General features: G+C 44.2%; 1 protein-coding gene across 17 annotated transcripts; it reads left to right on the plus strand.

The window, feature by feature from the left end:
- Positions 1 to 23: 23 nt before the first annotated feature.
- Positions 24 to 18,715, plus strand: LOC120374627 (cytochrome c, testis-specific). Of its 17 annotated transcripts, none has more exons than XM_039494589.1 (4): positions 24 to 170; positions 6,434 to 6,544; positions 15,732 to 15,906; positions 18,502 to 18,715. In XM_039494589.1, the coding sequence occupies exons 3-4, from the start codon at positions 15,738 to 15,740 to the stop codon at positions 18,648 to 18,650; spliced, it is 318 nt and encodes a 105-aa protein (XP_039350523.1). In that variant the 5' UTR covers positions 24 to 170; positions 6,434 to 6,544; positions 15,732 to 15,737; the 3' UTR covers positions 18,651 to 18,715. The 17 variants fall into 17 exon arrangements, with proteins under 17 accessions (XP_039350523.1, XP_039350519.1, XP_039350517.1 ...); XM_039494585.1 differs by having other exon boundaries at positions 28 to 170; positions 6,434 to 6,487; XM_039494583.1 differs by lacking the exon at positions 24 to 170 and adding an exon at positions 4,919 to 5,010 and having other exon boundaries at positions 6,434 to 6,487.
- The last annotated feature ends 486 nt before the right edge of the window (positions 18,716 to 19,201 follow it).

Consider the following 19,201-nt stretch of genomic DNA (forward strand, 5'->3'; position numbering starts at 1 on the left):
CCCAGCTGTGAGCGCGGACGGAGCTTGAGCAAGGGCCAAACCGGTCCACGGGCTTGTTTCGCACTACACGGGGAGGGGCAGGAGCCGGCGTTATGCAAGGGGGAGATGCGCGGCCAGGCAGTGGCGGAGGCCAGGCCGGGTAACGCGGGATGAGAGAGTCGCCAAAACAGGTTGTGGGTGGCACAGGGGCTTGCAGAACTGCTGGATAGTCCATCTCAAAACCCCTTTCCCTGGGTGTGGTGATAAAGGCAGCCCAGTGCCTAGACGCAGCCACTCTTCTCGAGCTGATACAATGTATTGACCTGCCAAAGGAGATGTGCTTCAGTTAAAACAATTTACACATCTGCCCTCCTAAAAATTTTCATATGTGGTTTTTGATAGTTAAAAGAAGTGTGAGTGTTTGTAGGTGTAAAATGTCTGCACTGAGTCTCAGAGCAGCTCCCAGATGTGTCCTAGCTGCTGTTCTGAGTGCCTGAATGGTGCTTCATTTTCTGTAATCCACTGCACATATCATTTCGCTCCATTTATTTATTTAAACATGTTTTTATGGCTTATTCTTAGCACACCATCATTTACCTTGGTTAACATTGTGTAGATGAATGTTGTGTTATTTAATGTATTATTTAATATTAAACACTCAGCTCTCTAAGTGGTGCTTTTTAGCAGTAGATCTCAAAGCACTTTTACAAAGCCTCAGGGCCCAATCTGATAGGTAGATTGTATGTGAGAGGAGCGGGGGATCATCCACCTGGAGGATCCCACCAGGCTTTAGGCAGGAGCTTGGCCTCAGGACTAAGGTGGCTTTGTGTATGCTCACCAGCAGAAAGTTAGGCACCCAGGGAATTTAGGCATCTACAGGGTTAGGGTCAGCTCGGTGGGGATTTTGAGTATCTCAGTTTTTTATTTGGGCACATAAAGTACCAAACAGGCACCTAAATCCCTATGTGGATCTAGCTTCTAAAATTATTTTCAGAAGCATTTGAGCAGGTCTGACATCAGGAATCATAACATTCAAAAACCAGTGGGAGAACTTCAACCTCTCTAACCACTCAGTGACAGACTTGAAGGTGGCAATTTTGCAACAAAAAAACTTCAAAAACAGACTCCAAAGAGAAACTGCTGAACTTGAATTAATATGCAAACTAGATACTATTAACTGTGGCCTAAACAAAGACTGGGAATGGTTGGGTCATTACACCAATTGAATCTATTTCCCTATGTTAAGTTCTCCTCACACCTTCTATGGGCCATCTTAATTATCACTTCAAAAAGTTTTTTTTCCTCCTGCTGACGATAGCTCATCTCAATTGATTAGACTCTGCCTGTTGGTATGCATACTTCCACCTTTTCATGTTCTCTGTATGTATAAATATCCCCTGTCTGTGTGTTCCATTCTATGCATCCGAAGAAGTGAGCTGCAGCTCACGAAAGCTCATGCTAAAATAAATTTGTTAGTCTTTAAGGTGCCACAAGTACTCCTGTTCTTTTTGAGCAGGTTAGGTGCCTAAGTCCTATTGAAATTTATGGGTTAGGTATCTAGCCTTCTTAAGCACATTTTGTTTGAATGGGCACAGCCTACCAAACAATATAGATCACTCGGTATGACTGCCCTGTCATCATTTACCTCTCTTCCAATCTTTATATCATCCGCAAATTTTATCAGCAGTGATTTTGTATTTACTTTCAAGTGATAGATAAAAATATTGACTAGCATCAGGCCTAGTACTCATCTCTACGGAACCCCACTAGACTATTGAATCATTCTCACTCGCTCTCTGGCTGAATGCATTTTTAATTATTTATACACAGTGGAACAGCTTTAACAGGAGATACAAAGACCTAAATCAGAATAGCCCAGTAGCTAGGGCACTTATATTAACAGCAGGAAACTCATGTTCAAATCCCTTCTCTTCCTTCTCAGATGGTGGGGGAAATTGAACTGGGATCTCTTGCAGGTGAATTCTCTAACCACTAAGCTAAATGATATTTCTGTCTCCACATTTTGTGTGCTGTTCTTTCAAGAGACCACTTAGATACTAGACTCCAGGAGGGGTTTCCTAACTGTGAATCTCAAGAAGCAATAAGATGCCTAACTCCCTGAGAGGGGCAGGGTTAGGCCACATCCCTTTTCTCACCATCTGCTATTGGCTAGTTTAGGCTGCTCTCTACCTAATCTGCTGGGTTTTGTGGATGCCATTCTCAGGTGCCTATCTCTTCCAATCCATTGTGTAGAGAGCCCAGACACTTCCTCAGGGCTTGTTGATTCCACTGTGTGTTTAGGCATCTAAAATGTAGGTGCTGCAATGCTCACCAATACACAGCCTAAATCCTTTTGTGGCTTTGGACCTGAATGCCTCATAATTTTTCATGTATTTATGCTCACTACAGCCCAGTGAGGTAGGGAAGTGCTATTAGACCCATTTTATAGCTGGGAAACTGAGACAAAGAGAAACTATGGAACTTGCCTAAAGTCACATAGAAAATCTATAGCAAAGCAAGGAGGTCTGGCATAGCAAAGAGGAGCTACTTACATTTGGTCTATACTCAAAAACTGAGTGTACACCACACAAACCACAACAGACCTGCTAAATGTTACCACCATTTCACCCTTGTCCTGAGGATTTCTTCTCAGATACTGCCTTAACTTATCCCTCACTATGCCCCAGAGACCACTATAATGTATGCCACAGGAGTGCTGTCAATCCTCACGGTAAGAGGACCCTTTTATGTATCTCTGTTGACACAACCTACAGAACTCAGTGCTGAAATAAGGCATAATTGATCCATCAACATGCTCCTCTTGTCACATCACAGTGATAGATCTGCCAACCTGCTCACACTAATCCCTCCACCATTCAATACAACTACACTCAACATAGTGAATGCAGCTGGAGTGTATGCAGATAAATCCTGAATTTCAAATCTGTGAAACACAACACATCACAAACTAAGGCAGTCTTGGTTTCCTCTGGTCTACTTACTATAGCAATGCTGTTACTAAACCACTCCCACTGGCTCTTGCCAGCCCCAGGGGACAGAGGTTAAAATTTAATTCAGAATTGATGTCACGTCCCACGAAGTGGGTATTCACCTACGAAAGCTCATGCGCCAATATGTTTGTTAGTCTATAACGCTTTTACAGATCCAGACTAGCAGGGCTACCCCTCTGATACAAGGATTAAGGAATGTGAAAGGCAAGAGGCAGCAGATTCTGTCAGATTTTGCTACTCCTATGTCTATGAAGGAGTGGGTGCATTTTTTATGGGTATGCAAAAAACACACACACACAAAACCCCCAACACAACACCACAGTGTCAGTTAGTAGCAAATCCTGATTGAATGTTCTTTCTGACTCATCCTGCCACAGACACCTCTGGCTCTTGTCAGGGGCCAGCAGAAAATTACCAGAGCACGTCCTGCATCTGGGCAGCAGCACAATGCAAAGTCCAGGCCCACTTCTGCTCCAGCTATGGCCCTGTCCTACATTCATAGGGCCTGACAGAATAGCTCTCTGCAGTCTTGTCTAGTCCAGTATAATGGTAGGGTTCCCGCCACTTCCTCCTGTCAGGGAGATTCCCCAGTGCTCTCCCTACATGCTCCCTCTGTCACTCCTCTTGCCTTTTATTGCCCTAGATAGCCCTGCTGGGTGCTCCAACCTCATTACCAGCAGGCCGGTGCAATCATTTAGGCGACCTAGGCGGTCGCCTAGGGTGCTGGGATTTGAGGGGCGCCATTTTCTTCGGCAGCAACCGCAGCGGCCGGATCTTCAGCCGCCCCGGTCTCCTCCAGCATTTAGGCGGAGGGAGCTGGGGCAGGGGAGCGCAGGGAGGGCTGCCTACAGCAAGTAAGGGTGGGGGGGCAGCACACAGGGGAACTCCCCGCCCCAGGTCACCCCTGCCCCACCTCCTGCCCCAGCACGCCGTGGCTGCTTCACTTCTCCCGCGTCCCAGGCTTGCGGCACCTAAGCTGATTGGCTTAGAAGTGAAGCAGCGATGGCGTGCTCGGGGAGGAGGCGGAGGAGCACGGGTGAGCTGCTTCACTTCGCCCGCCTCCCAGGCTTGCGGCACCTAAGCTGATTGGCGCTGCAAGCCTGGGAGGCGGGAGAAGTGAAGCAGCCACGGTGTGCTTGGGGTGCTCATGCATGGAGCAGGGGTGAGCTGGGGCGGGGGGGGTGCCTCAGGAGCTGCCGCAAGGGGGGCGCCTCAGGGAAGGGGGCGCAAGGTGGAAGTTTCGCCTAGGGCACAAAATATCCTTGCACCAGCCCTGATTACCAGAATGGCTGACTGTTTACAAAAGAGGGAGGAGGTCCTTTTGTTGGCTTGAGATACCTGGAGTGTGTATGTAAGCAGGAGCACAGCAGCTTTTCCCTGACTACCCACAGGGATTTTTTACCATCATGGGTGCTGGCAATATGCTCTGGCAGGAATGAGGACTAACAGACACACATTTACCCTGTGAAAGATACACACTTCACTTCCACTGGAGCTGCTATATAGAAGCTTTAAAATAGACTTAAGGGATTTCCCTACTGGCTGAGTTGCAGGTGGGTATGGTTTGGAAGAAGCTGGGAATGAGAAACGTGTGTTTTGGGGGGCTTAGTGCAATCTGTCCCACTCCCCAGTTCTAGCAGAGGCAGGTGCTGGTGTCAGATTTTTTGACAGCTCAAACCTTGAAACAGACTTTAATACAATGTCCATCCCTCATTGAGATGCTCCTTATGCTACATATGTAGGTTCCCCCCGCCCCCCATCCCATAGTATGACTGGCAGCTTTCCACCTCCTTCAAGACAAAACGTTAGTGTCATAGGGAGACGGCTACGAGCCTGGTTGCCCACGGGCGCGCCTTCTCAGGGCGGGGCCAGGACGGACCTCCGGGGAGTGGGGGGGAGAAGGGCGCCCACGAGCTTAGTAGGAGCCAATAGGATCACTGCGTCTCCTACAGGCAGTTGGGCAGAGAAGACACTACTTTCGAAGACGTGCCGTTAACGGCGACACCTGTCGGCGCAGATGGTACGGTCCAGTCTCTATCGAAAAGACTGGGGTACCCTAAGGCCAGGCCCCGGGGCCATTGGTGCACCAATCAGCAGGCGGAGTGCCGGATTATGCGGTCTGTGATTGGATGGTTCTATTGTGACACACACTCCTGCCCCCGGGACGGCCAGAGAGTGTGAAGCGACTGCGGGGTTGGTTATTGGAGCTGTTCCCGCCAGTGAGAGCGGCGAGGGGCGGGCTCATTTCCGGGTGGGAGGTACCGGGGGGGGGCGCTCATGGAGCGGGGTGGCCGCTCCTGAGGGCGCGGCTCGCTGCGGGCGGGGACTGGGCGCTACGGGCGGGCGGGCCATAGAACCCCGCGGGCGTGGGGTAGGAAGCGTTGGCAGGGGAGCCCCCCGTCCACTCTGAGGCAGTGGCCCCGCTGCGCCGGGGGGGGACACGGAGGAGGATCTTGGTGGAACAGGAAGCCTAGGGAGCTTCCCCAGGCAACCTGTGCTCTGCATTCAAGTGGCTTCCCGTAGGGTCCCTCCCTTGCAGGACTTTTCGGGGGGAGGAGATACCTATACTTCAGCGGCTGTCGCCCAGTGTTTTCCTGCCATATGCTAATGTGCCAAGGTTTAACAGCCCATGAAAAGGGATCATCTAGTAATCATTGCGCAGCTTGATACATCTCTCCAGCAGGATCTTCCTACCATGCAGCCAGAATTGTACTTAATTCCATCCAGTTACGGCTACTTCCACCTTGTGGTAGTACCCCATATAATCTCAACACCCCCCCACCCCACCCTACACAAACACACACACTCTCTTTAGGCTTACACCTTTCTCGTAAGTGGTTGTGTTTCTCACCTCTTCCTCGCCCTTATTCAGACACATAATGCATCATTTTTTTAACGTTTTCAGCATAATTGTTCATATAATTTATTGTGAAACTTCTTACTTGCAGAACATAAAGATCACAATTAAAGTTCAACATAAACTCTTCAACATAGTAAAAATCATACCTGCTGCTTGTTTGTAAATGAAATTGTTTAGAATTCAACTTGCTTTTACCCTATAATTAAGCACCAGTGATGTGCTCAAAAGATAGTCCTTCCCCTGAAGAACTAGTCAACTAAAGTGCAGGAACTCAAGCTTTATTCTCTTTTAAAATTTTAATTAAGCATTTTTAAATGTCTATACTGATTTTCTGGCTATAAAAACAATTACATGTAGACTAGCAACAATTCACAACACACTAGAAGAAATATGACTGTTCTTTCCCTCCCATTATTCTGCTTAATTGTGAATTGCCTATTGTGTTCTGTAATTTTTAACTTTCTATCGAGGTGTCAATTTCAGTTTAATTTAAACTAGGATGGTATTTAAGACTGATGATATTTTATTCTTGCTTATGTACAGTTTTGGGACCCTTTAAAGACATTTCTTATTCTGGTTTCAGCTGGAATGTAACCTTATCTATGAGGGACTCAAGTAATCAGTTTCTGGACTGAAGGTAAAGGCTGCCAGTCACTTGATCAGCTGTTGCAGTTCCCAGCTCTGTCAGACTGAGGTGTTTCCAGCTGTGGTGATTATTCAAGTAGTTTTTTTTTATATTTTAAAAAAATAAGTAGGGGAATTATGGTAGGGATGAGATCAGGGGTTCTCAAACTGGGGTGTGTGACCCGTCAGAGGGTCATGAGGTTATTACTGAGGAGTCACAAGCTGTCAGCCTCCACCCCCAAACCCCACTTCACTATCAGCATTTATAATAGTATTAAATATAAAAAAAATTAATTTATCTGAGGGGGTCACACTCAGAGGCTTGCTGTGTGAAAGGGGTCACCAATACAAAAGTTTAAGAACCACTGGATTAGATTAATGATTCAAAAGAGAGTCCCATTACCTTCCATAATGTCTGTGCATGAGCAGAACCTGAGGTACCTTCCCCATATGTGCCAGCTATGTCACTTTGATGTTCCTTTGAAACACTGGCATATCAGAGGAGAGCTACTGCTTTCCATTGCAGACAACATGGGAGTTAAATTATGCTGGATTAAAATGGGTTAGAGTCAGAAGAATTAGTATAAACATGTTGTGTGGCCAGAGTAGTTAAAAAATCCATTTTAAAATAGATTTTTTGTTTAAAAGTTGGATTTCATTTAAGTTACAGGTTTGTTTTTTTAAATAAATTTAAATAAAATTAAATTTGAAATTGACAGCCTGCATTAAGGCCTCAATTTACTACAGTCTATTAAAAATCACATTAAGCAGTATATATCTGCTGCCAAGTTTTAAAGAAAGTCAAACCACTGAACTGGTATAAGTCACCAGCTAAGCATCTGGAACAAGTGCTAAACTAGCTTCTGACAGCAGTTGTCTCTTCTGCAGGTGCAGAGAGAGTATTTTCCTCACTTAAGTAGTTCTGGTCAACTACTAGTTCATTCAAAGTTAAGAAATCAAATGGGAGTTAGGGGAAAAAGGCAGGAAAGTTTGTTTTCCTCTTTCAGTTGATGAATAAAGAGTAGGTGTGAAGATGAGATCTACTAGGTCTAAAATCTTCAACAATCACTTAAATTCAGTACTGAGAGATATTTCCTTTGTTTAAGAAATCAATTTTAAGTGCAAGATATATTTTTTTATCCAGGACATTTAAGGTAATTTTATTTAATAAGAAAATTGTTGTTTTAACAGAATTTGCATTTACATCCAAAGAGAGCTTGACAGTCACAAGTGTGTGCGTGTATATATAAATTTTTCAACAATGTAAAAATTAAGTATCTGAATAAGAGTTATAGAATTGCTTGTGTGTATATATATGTACTGTATCTTAAAGAAAAAGGCACCAAATTTAGTGTAAAGGCTGTGTTTAGTTGCAAATCAATATTCTTTGTTACCAATCAAGGAGAATCAACCTCTCTTTCAAAAATAACAAAGGTACAAATGAAAAGAAAATTAATCATGGTTTTCTGGTTGGTGAATTAGTTACAATTACAATCAGTAATTTAAATTATTTTGATTGAAATCAATCCCCCATGTATGGTTCTGTATTTTCTCAAAATTACTTCAATTACAGATTTGTTCAGTTCACATGCCAAAAAGTTTCTTTTCCTAACTGCCAATGCTGCAGACTCAATGTGGGAGAAAACAGAACAAAAATGCACAGTTTTTTTAAATCTTGTATATAATCACCAACAACAGTTTCCACAATTAAAATTTAGCTGACAGTTTTCCTGATGTATGAGACAAAATAAAATTGTTTGCTTATTCATAGTTATAGTAGCTTTCTAGTGCCTACTGTAGTCAGTTTCCTTTTATTAGTAAAGTAAACTGAGTATGACTTAAAAGCAGGGAACAGATGCCTTGAATAAGGTCCATCTCTGCATAATCACTGAGGTTTTCACAAGCATTAACTCTGGCCTAACTCTGCTCCCACTGAAATCAGTGGCAAAACTGATTGACTTCAGTAGGAGTAGAGTTAGGCCAGAGTTAGTGCTTTTGAAAAAAAAAATTTTAAACCTTAACTCTGATTGGCATCTCTTGTAAGTTTGAACTTCATTGTGTTTCTTACTTTATTTTTGGCATGTTTGTGTTTCAAACTGTGAACAGTGCTCCTGTTACAGGTGGAAAAAGGAAGGTTGGGAGGTAGGTAAAGACCAAAACAGAGGGCCACATTGTGCTCTGACAATCCACAAGTGACTCGGGACTTTTCTGCACATGGGTCTTCCCCTATTTATCAGCATCTTCTATAGTACCTTCCCTTTGGAAACATTGGAGAGCCCTTGGAGCAGGGGTGGCCAACCTGAGCCTGAGAAGGAGCGAGAATTTACCAATGTACATTGCCAAAGAGCCACAGTAATATGTCACCAGCTCCGCATTAGCTCCCAGTGCCTCCCACCCACCAGCAGCCCTGCTGATCAATGCCTCTCCCCCCCCCCCACCATCAGCTGTTCCCTGGCATGCAGGGAGCTGGGGGCGGGGGGAGGAGCAAGGGCATGGCAGGCTTAGGGGAGGGGGTGGGAAGGGATGGAGTGGGGGCAGGGCCTGTGGCAGAGCCAGGGGTTGAGCAGTGATCACCGCTGGCACACTGGAAAGTTGGCATCTGTAGCTCCAGCCCCGGAGTCGGTGCCTATACAAGGAGTCGCATATTTACTTCTGAAGAGCCGCACGTGGCTCTGGAGCCACAGGTTGGCCACCCCAGCCTTGGAGGATTGTGGATCCATTTATGGGTAGCAGGGTGTTAGACTGGCTCCTCTATTCCAAGCCTGCAGAGTAATACAATCTAAACCAGGGATCTCAAACACGCAGCCCACGGGGCTCTTGTGTGTAGCCCGCCAAGCTCCCCGCGGGATTGCCCCCTGTGGTGCTGCGAGCCCCGTGCCACTCTCTGAAGCAGCTGGCAGCACACCCCTTCTCTCCGGGGGGGAGGGGGAAGGAGGCAGAGGGCTCCCTCATTGCCTCCTTCCAGGCATCGTCCCCCGCAGCTCCCATTGGCCAGGGAACCGCGGCCAATGGGAGCTTTGGCACACGGAACCCTGAGCCTCGCCCCCAGGGGCTGCAGGGACACAGTTCCAGCTGCTTCCTGGAACGGAGCAGCATGGGACTGGGGACCAGGGAAGGCAGGCAGGGAGCCTGCCCTGACCCCAGTGCCCACCGCTGCCACCCCGGAGCTGCTCTTGGTAAGCGGCGCCGGGCTGGAGCTAGCACCCCGAACCGCTCCTGCACCCCAACTCCCTGCCCTGAGCCCCCTGCCGCACCCCGCACTCCTCCTGCACCCAACTCCCTGCCCTGAGCCCCTGCCACACCCTGCACCCTTTCTGCATCCCCTGGGGCAGCGTTGGGGTGGGGACTTCAGGGAAGAGGTTGGAATGGGTGCAGGGAAGGGATAGGAAGAGGCAGGGCCTAATAGAAGGGGTGGAGTGGGGGCAGGGCCAGAGGCAGCGAGGATTCTGGAAACTGTTGTTGGCGATGCGGTCCACGGGTCAATGCACTAGTCTTCATGTGGCCCTCGGGGTCATTTGAGTTTGAGACCCCTGATCTAAACCATTTGGGAGATCTGAACAGAAACTAGTATAGTTGTAAAACCTGCCCTCCCTCCCTCAATGTAAGATGTTGAAGAAAATTTCATGGGGTAAAACTAATGAAGTCTTTTGGCTACTATATAGGTTTGAGATTTGGACCAATATTTTTAAGGTTGGTCAAACAAGCATTGTATAGAGAAATCATACATATCACATTCCCACTCTCTGTTCTGTTTCCAAGTTTGGAACTCCCACTCTCAGGTTGTTGACACTCTGAGGTACTTGCAATTGGGAAACAATCTCTCCCCTTCATTCCTTTCCAATTGTCACTACCTCAACTTCATCTAGAACATCTTTAGTCAGTTCCTTTCTGACTGGCTAGTGAAGGTGCTCCCTGCAGGAGTTGCTTAGTAGATTGCTATAGCTGTTCCAGCTCTTTCTAGGATGTGGTCTTCCTTTAGGAAGCTCCATCATATCCATCTTTAGTTATGCAAATTACTTCACCTCTCCACTTCAGTTTTCCCTTTTTTAAAATGAGGACAATTAAATGGAGCCTTTTGTTTCAGATTTTAGTGGTAACTGCTTTTGAAGCCTTTTTTCCTCTTCTGAGATAAGACTGGAATTTGAAGCAGCTATTCCAAAGTTTGTTTGCCTTTGGAAGTTTGGAACAATTGTCTCCTACAAGTATTCTACGTGTGGTGGGTTAGGATAGTGACCATGTCCTCAGCAAACTTGTTGGTCTGTCAGGACTGAAAACAACTGCCTTCCCCAAGTGGTTGTTGGATTAGGTTTGCATTGCTAGGCTCTTAATATTTCTCCTCTTTTCAGGGGTTCATCTGTGTCTCACCACATAGCACTCAAATAGCCCCGGGCAATTCTGATGGTAGATTACTACCCCTAGGGCAGTGGTTTTCAAACTGTGGTTCGCAACCCAGCACTGGGTCACAGCAGCTCTGGTCAGCACCACGGACCAGGCCGTTAAAAGTCCCGTTGTCGGTGTTGCCCGGCTAAGGCAGGCTAGTCCTTACCTGTTCTGACACCACGCTGCGCCCGAGAAGCAGCCAGGAGCAGGTCTGACTCCTAGGTAGGGGGGGCTGCACTGCCCCTGCCCTGAGCATTGGCTCAGCACTCCCATTGGCCGGGAACTGGCCAATGGGAGTTGTGGGGGTGGGGCCTGCAGGAAGAGCTGTGTGGAGCCACTTACTCACCTCTTCCTAGGAGCTGGACCTGCTGCTGACTGTTTCTGGGGCACAGTACAGTCCGCGATGCCAGGACAGGCAGGAAACCTGCCTTAGTACCCCAGCTGCACCAGAGCTGCCCAAGGTAAGCCCACACCCTGATCCCCTGCCCCCCCAAACCCCTCATCCACAGCCCCACCCCAGAACCTGCCCCTCTAGCCAGGAGGCGACCTGGTCTCCTCCTGTACCCCAATCTCCCACCCCAAACCCCTCATCCCCAGCCCCACCCCAGAGCCTGAACCCCCAGCACAGAACCCTGACCACCTCCTATACCCCCAGCTCTGAGCCCCCGTCAAACCCAGAGCCCTCTCCTGCACCCCAAACCCGTCATCCCTGGCCCCATCCCGCAGCCCAATCCTCTGACCTAGTCCTGAGACCCTTCCACACTCCAAACCCGTCATCCCCAGCTCCGCTGAGTCATGGGCATCAACAATTTTCTTCAGCTGGGTCGCCAGCAAAAAAGTTTGAAAACCACTGCCCTAGGGTGCCCCAGCTACCAGATCCATAGATTCCAAGGCCAGAAGCGACCACTGATCATCTAGCCTGACCTCCTGCATAACACAAACCATAGAACTTCCCCAAATAATTCCTAGAATGTATCTTTAGAAAAAAGTCTAATCTTGATTTAAAAATTGTCAATGCTGGGGACTCCACCATGAGCCTTGGTAAGTTGGTCCAATGGTTAATTACTCTCACTTTTAAGAGTTTCCTCCTCGTTTCCAGTCTGAATTTATCTAGTTCAACTTCCAGTCATTGGATCATGTTATACCTTTCTCTGCTCAGTTGAAGAGCCCATTATTAAATATTTGTTCCCCATGTAGGTACTTATGGACTCTAACCTCCTCTTTGTCAGATTCAGGGTTCAGTCTATTTAGCTTTTCACTATAAAGCATGTTTTCTAATCCTTTAATCATTCTTCTGACATCTCTGAATCCTCTTCAATTTATCAACATCCTTCTGGAACTGTGGAGATAATATTCTAACAATGGTCACACCAATGACAAATACAATACAGTAAAATAACCTGTACTGCCACCCGAGATTCCCCTGTTTATGCGTCCAGGGATTGGCTTAGCCTTTTTGGCCATAATCATCCTGGGAGCTCATGTTCAGCTGATTATCCACCACGACTCCCAAATCGTTTTCAGAATCACTGCTTCTCAGGATAGAATCCCCCATTCTGCTAGTGTGGCCTACATTCTTTATTTGTAGATTTATACATTTAGCTGTTTTTAAAAAAAGTATATTATTTGCCTGATCCCAGTTTACCAAGTGATCTAGATCGCTCTGAATCAGTGACCTGTCCTCTTCATTATTTACCACACCCCAAAATTGTGTCATCTATAAAAATCACTGATAAAGTTATGCTTTTTTCCAGGTCATTAATAATAATGTTAAATAGCATAGGTTCAGAATCAATCCCTCTGGGACCCCTCTAGAAACACACCTGTTTGATGATGGGTTTCCCATTTATAACTACATTTTGAGACTCATCATTTAGCAAGCTTAATCCATTTACCGTGTACCACATTAATTTTATATCTTTCTATTTTTTTTAATCAAACTGTCATGCCGTATCAAGGTTTACAGAAGTCTAAGTATTTTATCAACTTGTAATCTGATTTAAAAAAAACTAAAACTATAAATACAAACCATCAAGCTAGCTTGACAATCTATTTTCCATAAACCTATATTGATTGGTATTAGTTATATAACCCTCTTAATTCTTGATTAATCAAGTCCTTTACCAGCTCCATTATCTTGGCTGGGATTGACATCAAACTGACAAGTTTATAATTATCCAGGCCATCCTGTTTACCTTTTAAATATTGAGACATCAGAGAGCTTTCTTCCAGTCTTCTAGAACTTCCCCAGTATTCCAATGCTTATTGAAAAAACAACAACAACAACATCATTAATAGTCCAGAGAGTTCATCATCTGACTCTTTTAAAACTCTTGGATGCAAGTTATTCAGACCTGCTGATTTAACAGTGTCTAACTTAAGTAGCTGCTGTTTAACATCCTCCTGAGATACTAGTGGAATAGAAATAGTGTTATTTTATGATATGACTACATCATGTGTCATTCTCCCCCCCACACGAATAGAGAACAGAAATACTTATTTAACACATCTGCATTATTATTGATAATTTTATTTTTAATATGTAGTAATGGAACAATACTATTAGGATTCCTTTTGTTCCTAATGTATTAAACGCCTTATTGTCCTTAACTCTGCTGGCCATAGACTACTCCTTGTGTCTCTGTTTCCCTTATCAATTTTCTATAAGTCCTAGCTTCTGATTAACATTCATTACTATCAACATCCCTTTTAGTCCATTTGTTGTTATTTTTTAGAGGGGAAGTAAAGGCAGCTATAAACCAGTTTGATTTTTTAAACTATCACAACCTTCTTCCTTGACTGTGGGATTATAGCTTTTAGGACATCTAGTAAAGTGTGCTTAAACAATTCCCAGTCATATTTTTCTGATTAAATTACTCCAGCTGATAATTGTTTTCAGCTTTGTAAAATTGTCTCTTTTAAAGCACCATATATATATATATATAATTGTTCTGGATTTTATTCTGTTTGCACAATAAATATGATCAAGTCATGATCACTTGTGACTAAGTTACCATTAATTTTTAAGCTCTGATTCTTTATCCATCAAGATGAGATCTAATATTGATTATCCCCTGTGTTGGATGCAACACTTTTTGAGTTGATATAATACTTAGAAATTCCAAGCAGGTGTTAGTACTGGCACAATTAGACCTCCAGAATGTCATTCAAACTGCAGTCCCCCATGATCAAACAACTTTTTTCCCCCTACACATTATAGATCATCTCCTTACATATCGTACTTGTCACCGTTTCCTAGTGTGATTTGGTGGTCTGTAGCAGCTGCCAGCCAATACCCTATCTAGTGCTTTATCAATTAGCACATTGATTCATAAACATTCCTGGAAACAACTCCAGTCCTGGCCAGAGTTAAGGCATATTCTTCTATGCATGGCAGTGGTGGCAGAACCTGTATTAACCATTGTGCTTTTTTATCCACTTGGATGCGGAGTTTGTGTTGCACAAAGGATATGTATATGCACACTTGGGTGGTGTTCTTCCAGTGGAAGGCAGCTGTGACTCTGCCACTTATCAGATTGAGAGGTTTTCTAGGCAGCTGCTCAGATTGCTGGGTAAGTCTACACTACTAGAGGATATATTCCTGTAACTTGAGATAGGATGTCCCTGTGTAAATATCTGCCAAAGTCTCTAATAGAAGAGGTCAGAACAAACTGAATGAAACTAATCCCTAAAATCCAGTCAAGTAGGGTATCTTTTTTGTGGGCAATTGGATCAATCTGTGATTCTGTTACACAGGTTGGTTTACAAATGGGGCATCTCCCTGCATCAGAAGGTGAGAGAGTTTCTTTTTCACAGGCAGATTTCTGGCAGTTTCAGGGGGACAGCGGCCTGGGGGAGGTTTCTTGCCTTTTTTTATTTCTAACGCAGTTGCCATGTTTTATGTAAACCACCTTGTATACTCTGCTGAATGTGTCACCTCTGTGTGGTTTCCTTATAGATCTGGTCTATTTTAGGAAAAAACCCAAAACTTTCAACCATTGTTGGGTTAAAGGTTCTCACTATATGGGCTAGTTAAAGGTGGTACACAATCTCTGTCCCTATAGTGAAAATGTTCTGTTTTGGCCATTTTAATGCCAGAAGCATCAGTATTGAGACCTTTGTCATTTAGAAGGAAATCCTTTAAAAAATATATTTTATATATAATATAAATAAATAAAGGGATTATTCCGATTGTAGGTGACATCAGTTAACCTACAGATGCTACTAATTAGGTTATTCATTCAGTATTTGTGGTCATTGAGTTTATGAAAGATTAGGAAACATTGGTTGAGATCTTCAACCCCTCTTTGTCAGGTAAGCTGTCTATAGTGGTGTAACAAGGCTCCAGCTAGGGGAAGATTCTTGGGCAGGCACAGTGGAGATGGAAGACAGCTTTACAACTAAGAACCCTGGTGTAAGCGGTACGCTGGGATGGGAGGGATGCATCAGCAGTGGGCCACAGTACTGCAGATATTCTGGGCAGAACTTTGACCCTAGGGTCATCTAAATTACCCAGAGCTGCCAAGATTTAGGAGGGTACTAAGAAGTGTCTTAGAGCCACCTTAGCCCTCTTACTTCTGGGCTGCACGTTTTGTGTTGCACCTTGAAGAGCGGTAGCACAGAATTTCAGCTGTAATGGTTTTAGCTGTCTATACTAGAGTTTATTTAAAAAAAATAATTAAAAACCAAACCTGTTCACAGAATGGGCAAATGACCAAGGACTTCCAAAATTTTTCATCTTTTTTGAGAGCCTCTCTTTTTTCTCCTACTTAGCTAGACAAGTAGGGCAATGATGGTAAATGCAGCCAAAAGGGTAATCTTTGTAATCTTTTAAAAAATATTGTACAATTTCATTTTTCTTTTTTGCTTTGTCATAGACCAAAATGGGTGATGCTGAAAAAGGCAAGAAGCTCTTTGTTCAGAAATGCTCTCAGTGCCACACCGTTGAAAAAGGGGGGCCACACAGGACTGGCCCGAATCTTTGGGGTCTGTTTGGTCGCAAAACAGGACAAGCTGCAGGATACTCTTACTCAGATTCAAACAAGAACAAAGGTAAACAAAAGGGTGACATGGGATGAGGTGCAGGACTGGAACAGGGGCGGCTCTAGACCCCAGCGCGCCAAGCAGGCGCTTGGGGCGGCCGTTTCCCGGGGGGGCGGCATTTGGTCCACCGGAGCCCGGAACGAGCGGACCTGCCGCAGGCATGACTGCGGCAGGTCCGCTGGTCCCGGGCTCCGGTGGACCTGCCGCAGGCATGCCGGCAGGAGCTCAACCGGAGCCGCGGGAAGAGGGGACCCGCCGCGGGACCGGGGAAGGGCGGCGCTGCTTGGGGCAGCCTACTTTCTAGAGCCGCCCCTGGACTGGAAGCATAAAGAAGCAAAATTAATTCCATTCTTGCTATATCTTAAAAATCTTTACAAAGCTACCCTCATAGCTGTTAAATGACAGTATTGCAAGATGAACCTGAACCACATCTTCAGGAGCAAAGTGCTTTTTAACTGAGTGCTCTTCCAACACATCTGTTTTTTTATATCTGGCTATTTACATCCTTTTTAGGATATTACATTAAAATCTGCTCTCTGACAGTGCCTATTTCTTGGAGGAATGTTGGTCCTTTAGTCTGATCTTGCTTCAGTTGGTCACTGCTCTCTAGTGGCATTGCATTAGTGTATAGTCTCTTTACTTATTGGCAATGGACTAATTTTAGCTCTCTGATTATTATATGCTGACGTGTCCACGTGCACGGTTCTAATACAGATGATTGTGAAAGTAAAGAGGTGTTTAAAAGAATTGTTACATAATTAGATACAATGGTGTTCATTTGGGTCAAGGTATTAATTGCAAATATTCATAGTTTAAGTTATTTAAAACCTTTTGGAATTCCTTGACTCTTCAGTTTTACTGGGATCCTGCCAGGGTGAGGGGGAGGGCATTTAGTCTTATACTGGGACCTTAGTTATAGAAAGGGATCCATTTCTCTAAAGAAATCATGTATTTCATTGTTAGTGTCTGTTCTAAAAGTTCTCGTGTGAACTAATAGTGCAAGTGATTACTACAAGTAAGCCATCAACAGGATGTCTAAATGTATTTTAGACTACAACATAATACATCAGGAGATAAATTGACTAATATGGTTGAACACAGAGGTCAGACATAAGCAGTGCTGCTATTACTAATCTTTGAGAAGCCTTCATTACTGTTGGCCATAATCTCTCATTGATATGCCAATGAGAATTAAAGGTGGAAGCTAACACTGAAGCTGTTTCATCTTGTAAGTGGTTCCATTCCCTGCTCTAGCACTCTTTGGCATTAGACTATGGCACTACAGGGGTTCACCTCCAGCACTCCTATTGATTATATCTTTGGGCCTGTTTCAGTACAACTTACCATCACATCTAGTCCAGACCCCGCCAAGGTAACAGAAATCCAAAACAAGAGTTTACACAAACAAAAGTTTCTTCCACCCTGCTTAGGCTTCTCATCAGCCCAGCCTCCATCTTCACTTCCCAGTCCCTCTCATCTACCTTTTAAGTTTTTCTGATACCTTCCCTGGAATCCTTTCATGGTCTCAGAGCCTTCCACAAGAATCTATCTTACTCCATGTAGTCCTCCTTTAGGAGTTTTCTCAGCCCTTATGAGGCCCAGTTTTGGGCTATCACCTGACCCCATTTAGTCCTGCCTCTTCTGGTTAAACTGGAGTTAATTATGGCCCAGGAGAGCTGACTGAAGAGGGCTGGCTGCCTCAGGCTTCCTGGCCTTTAAAGGGGTGGGTCACCCTGTTACACACCTGTTCCTGTTAGAGAAATTCCAGAGAGTAGCAGTGAAACTACTGTTTCTTTCTGAAGGTCCTCTATTGCCACCCTTAATGTTCAACATTTATGAACCCACTGTGGGAGGAAATACAGTGTGAGCTAGGAGTATCTGTATGCAGATAATCAGCTCTCCATCTTTTTAACGGAATTACAAGTAGCCTTCCCTGTGCTCTCCCAATATCTAGGAGAGACAGACAATAACTAAAGCTAACTGTTTACATATCATCTGAAAAAGATGGAGGTGCTGCTGACTTGGCAGAGGGAAATGCTTTAAAGAGCTGGCAAAATTTATAACCATTGTGTATAATCAACAGTTTCGCCAATAAATGGACAATCTCAGGCTTCAAAAGAGAGCTTGCTCAACCCTAAGTAAAGATCATATTGATTTAACACACAAATCTGAATACATTACTGGAAAGCATGGTCTCACTGGCTCTTGAATTATGAAGATATTTGTATAGATTAAAAGTAGCAAACATTATTCAAAAGTGTTCCGTTTACGTGAACTGGCTTTGAACATTAATCTTTCCAAGATGCTCAATATAATCTGGATTATAAAAATGAGTCAAAAATAAACACGGTATGTACAAGTTGTGTGTTTAATGTGAAATATGTTCAAGCAATAATGAAAAGTGGATTTAATTTATCATTCATTCTCATTCTTTTTTCCCCTCCTTTGTAATTCAGAACATAAACTGAGTAGCGTACTTTCAGAGCTACATACCCTAGATTTTGAGATCTTGAATATGCTTGATATACTTAGCTATATGTGGAGTCAAGGGGTAGGATATTAATAAAATGTAAACAGTTCATCATTATTATCTAAACTTTCCAGGTGTTGTGTGGAATGAAAATACACTGATGGAGTATTTGGAGAACCCTAAGAAATATATTCCTGGAACTAAAATGATTTTTGCTGGCATTAAAAAGAAGAATGAGAGAGCAGATGTTATTGCATACTTGAAAAAGGCAACCTCTTCATGAAGTGTTCTTACAACTACTGTTATGTCAGAAAGTGTTTCAAAATTTGAATCTCTCTTGTATCAGTATTCATGTTTCAGTAGTCTGTTAATATTTATTAGGTACTAGTCTTAGCATCTGAAAATATCAGTCTTTATTTGATGTTTTGCTAAGCCTACTACCGCAACAAAATAAGGGTGAGCACTATGTAAACTACTTCTATAATGGTAAAGGTGGGCATGGCCCTGTACAGACATTTCAAAAGAAAAATATTGTTCCCTTTTCCAAGGAGCTTCCAAATGAAGGGGCTAGTCCTGCATATACTGGTATATATCTGGAATTATACACACACCTGAACAGTCACACTGATTTCAATGTAAAGTTGTAAGTTAGTACAGTTACTCACAAGTGCAAGTGGTTGTAGCAATGGACCCTAATGCTTCTTCCTTGAAGATTTTACTTAGGCAAAATTCTCAACAAAATCAGTGAGGGCTCAGCATTTTGCAGGATTCAGCCCTAACTTAAAAGAGCAAAGGATGACAAACAGTGGAGAAAAAGCCAGTCAGCTTTGTATC

This window comes from Mauremys reevesii, linkage group 11 (genome assembly GCF_016161935.1).
Source record: "Mauremys reevesii isolate NIE-2019 linkage group 11, ASM1616193v1, whole genome shotgun sequence".
Lineage (NCBI taxonomy): Eukaryota > Metazoa > Chordata > Testudines > Geoemydidae > Mauremys > Mauremys reevesii.

Coding starts and splice junctions, on each gene's coding strand:
- LOC120374627 (XM_039494572.1), top strand. CDS start 14,298: ATGCGGAGTTTGTGTTGCACAAAGGATATGTATATGCACACTTGGGTG. Junction 14,427..15,731: donor GCAGCTGCTCAGATTGCTGG/GTAAGTCTACAC, acceptor GCTTTGTCATAG/ACCAAAATGGGTGATGCTGA. Junction 15,907..18,501: donor AGATTCAAACAAGAACAAAG/GTAAACAAAAGG, acceptor TAAACTTTCCAG/GTGTTGTGTGGAATGAAAAT.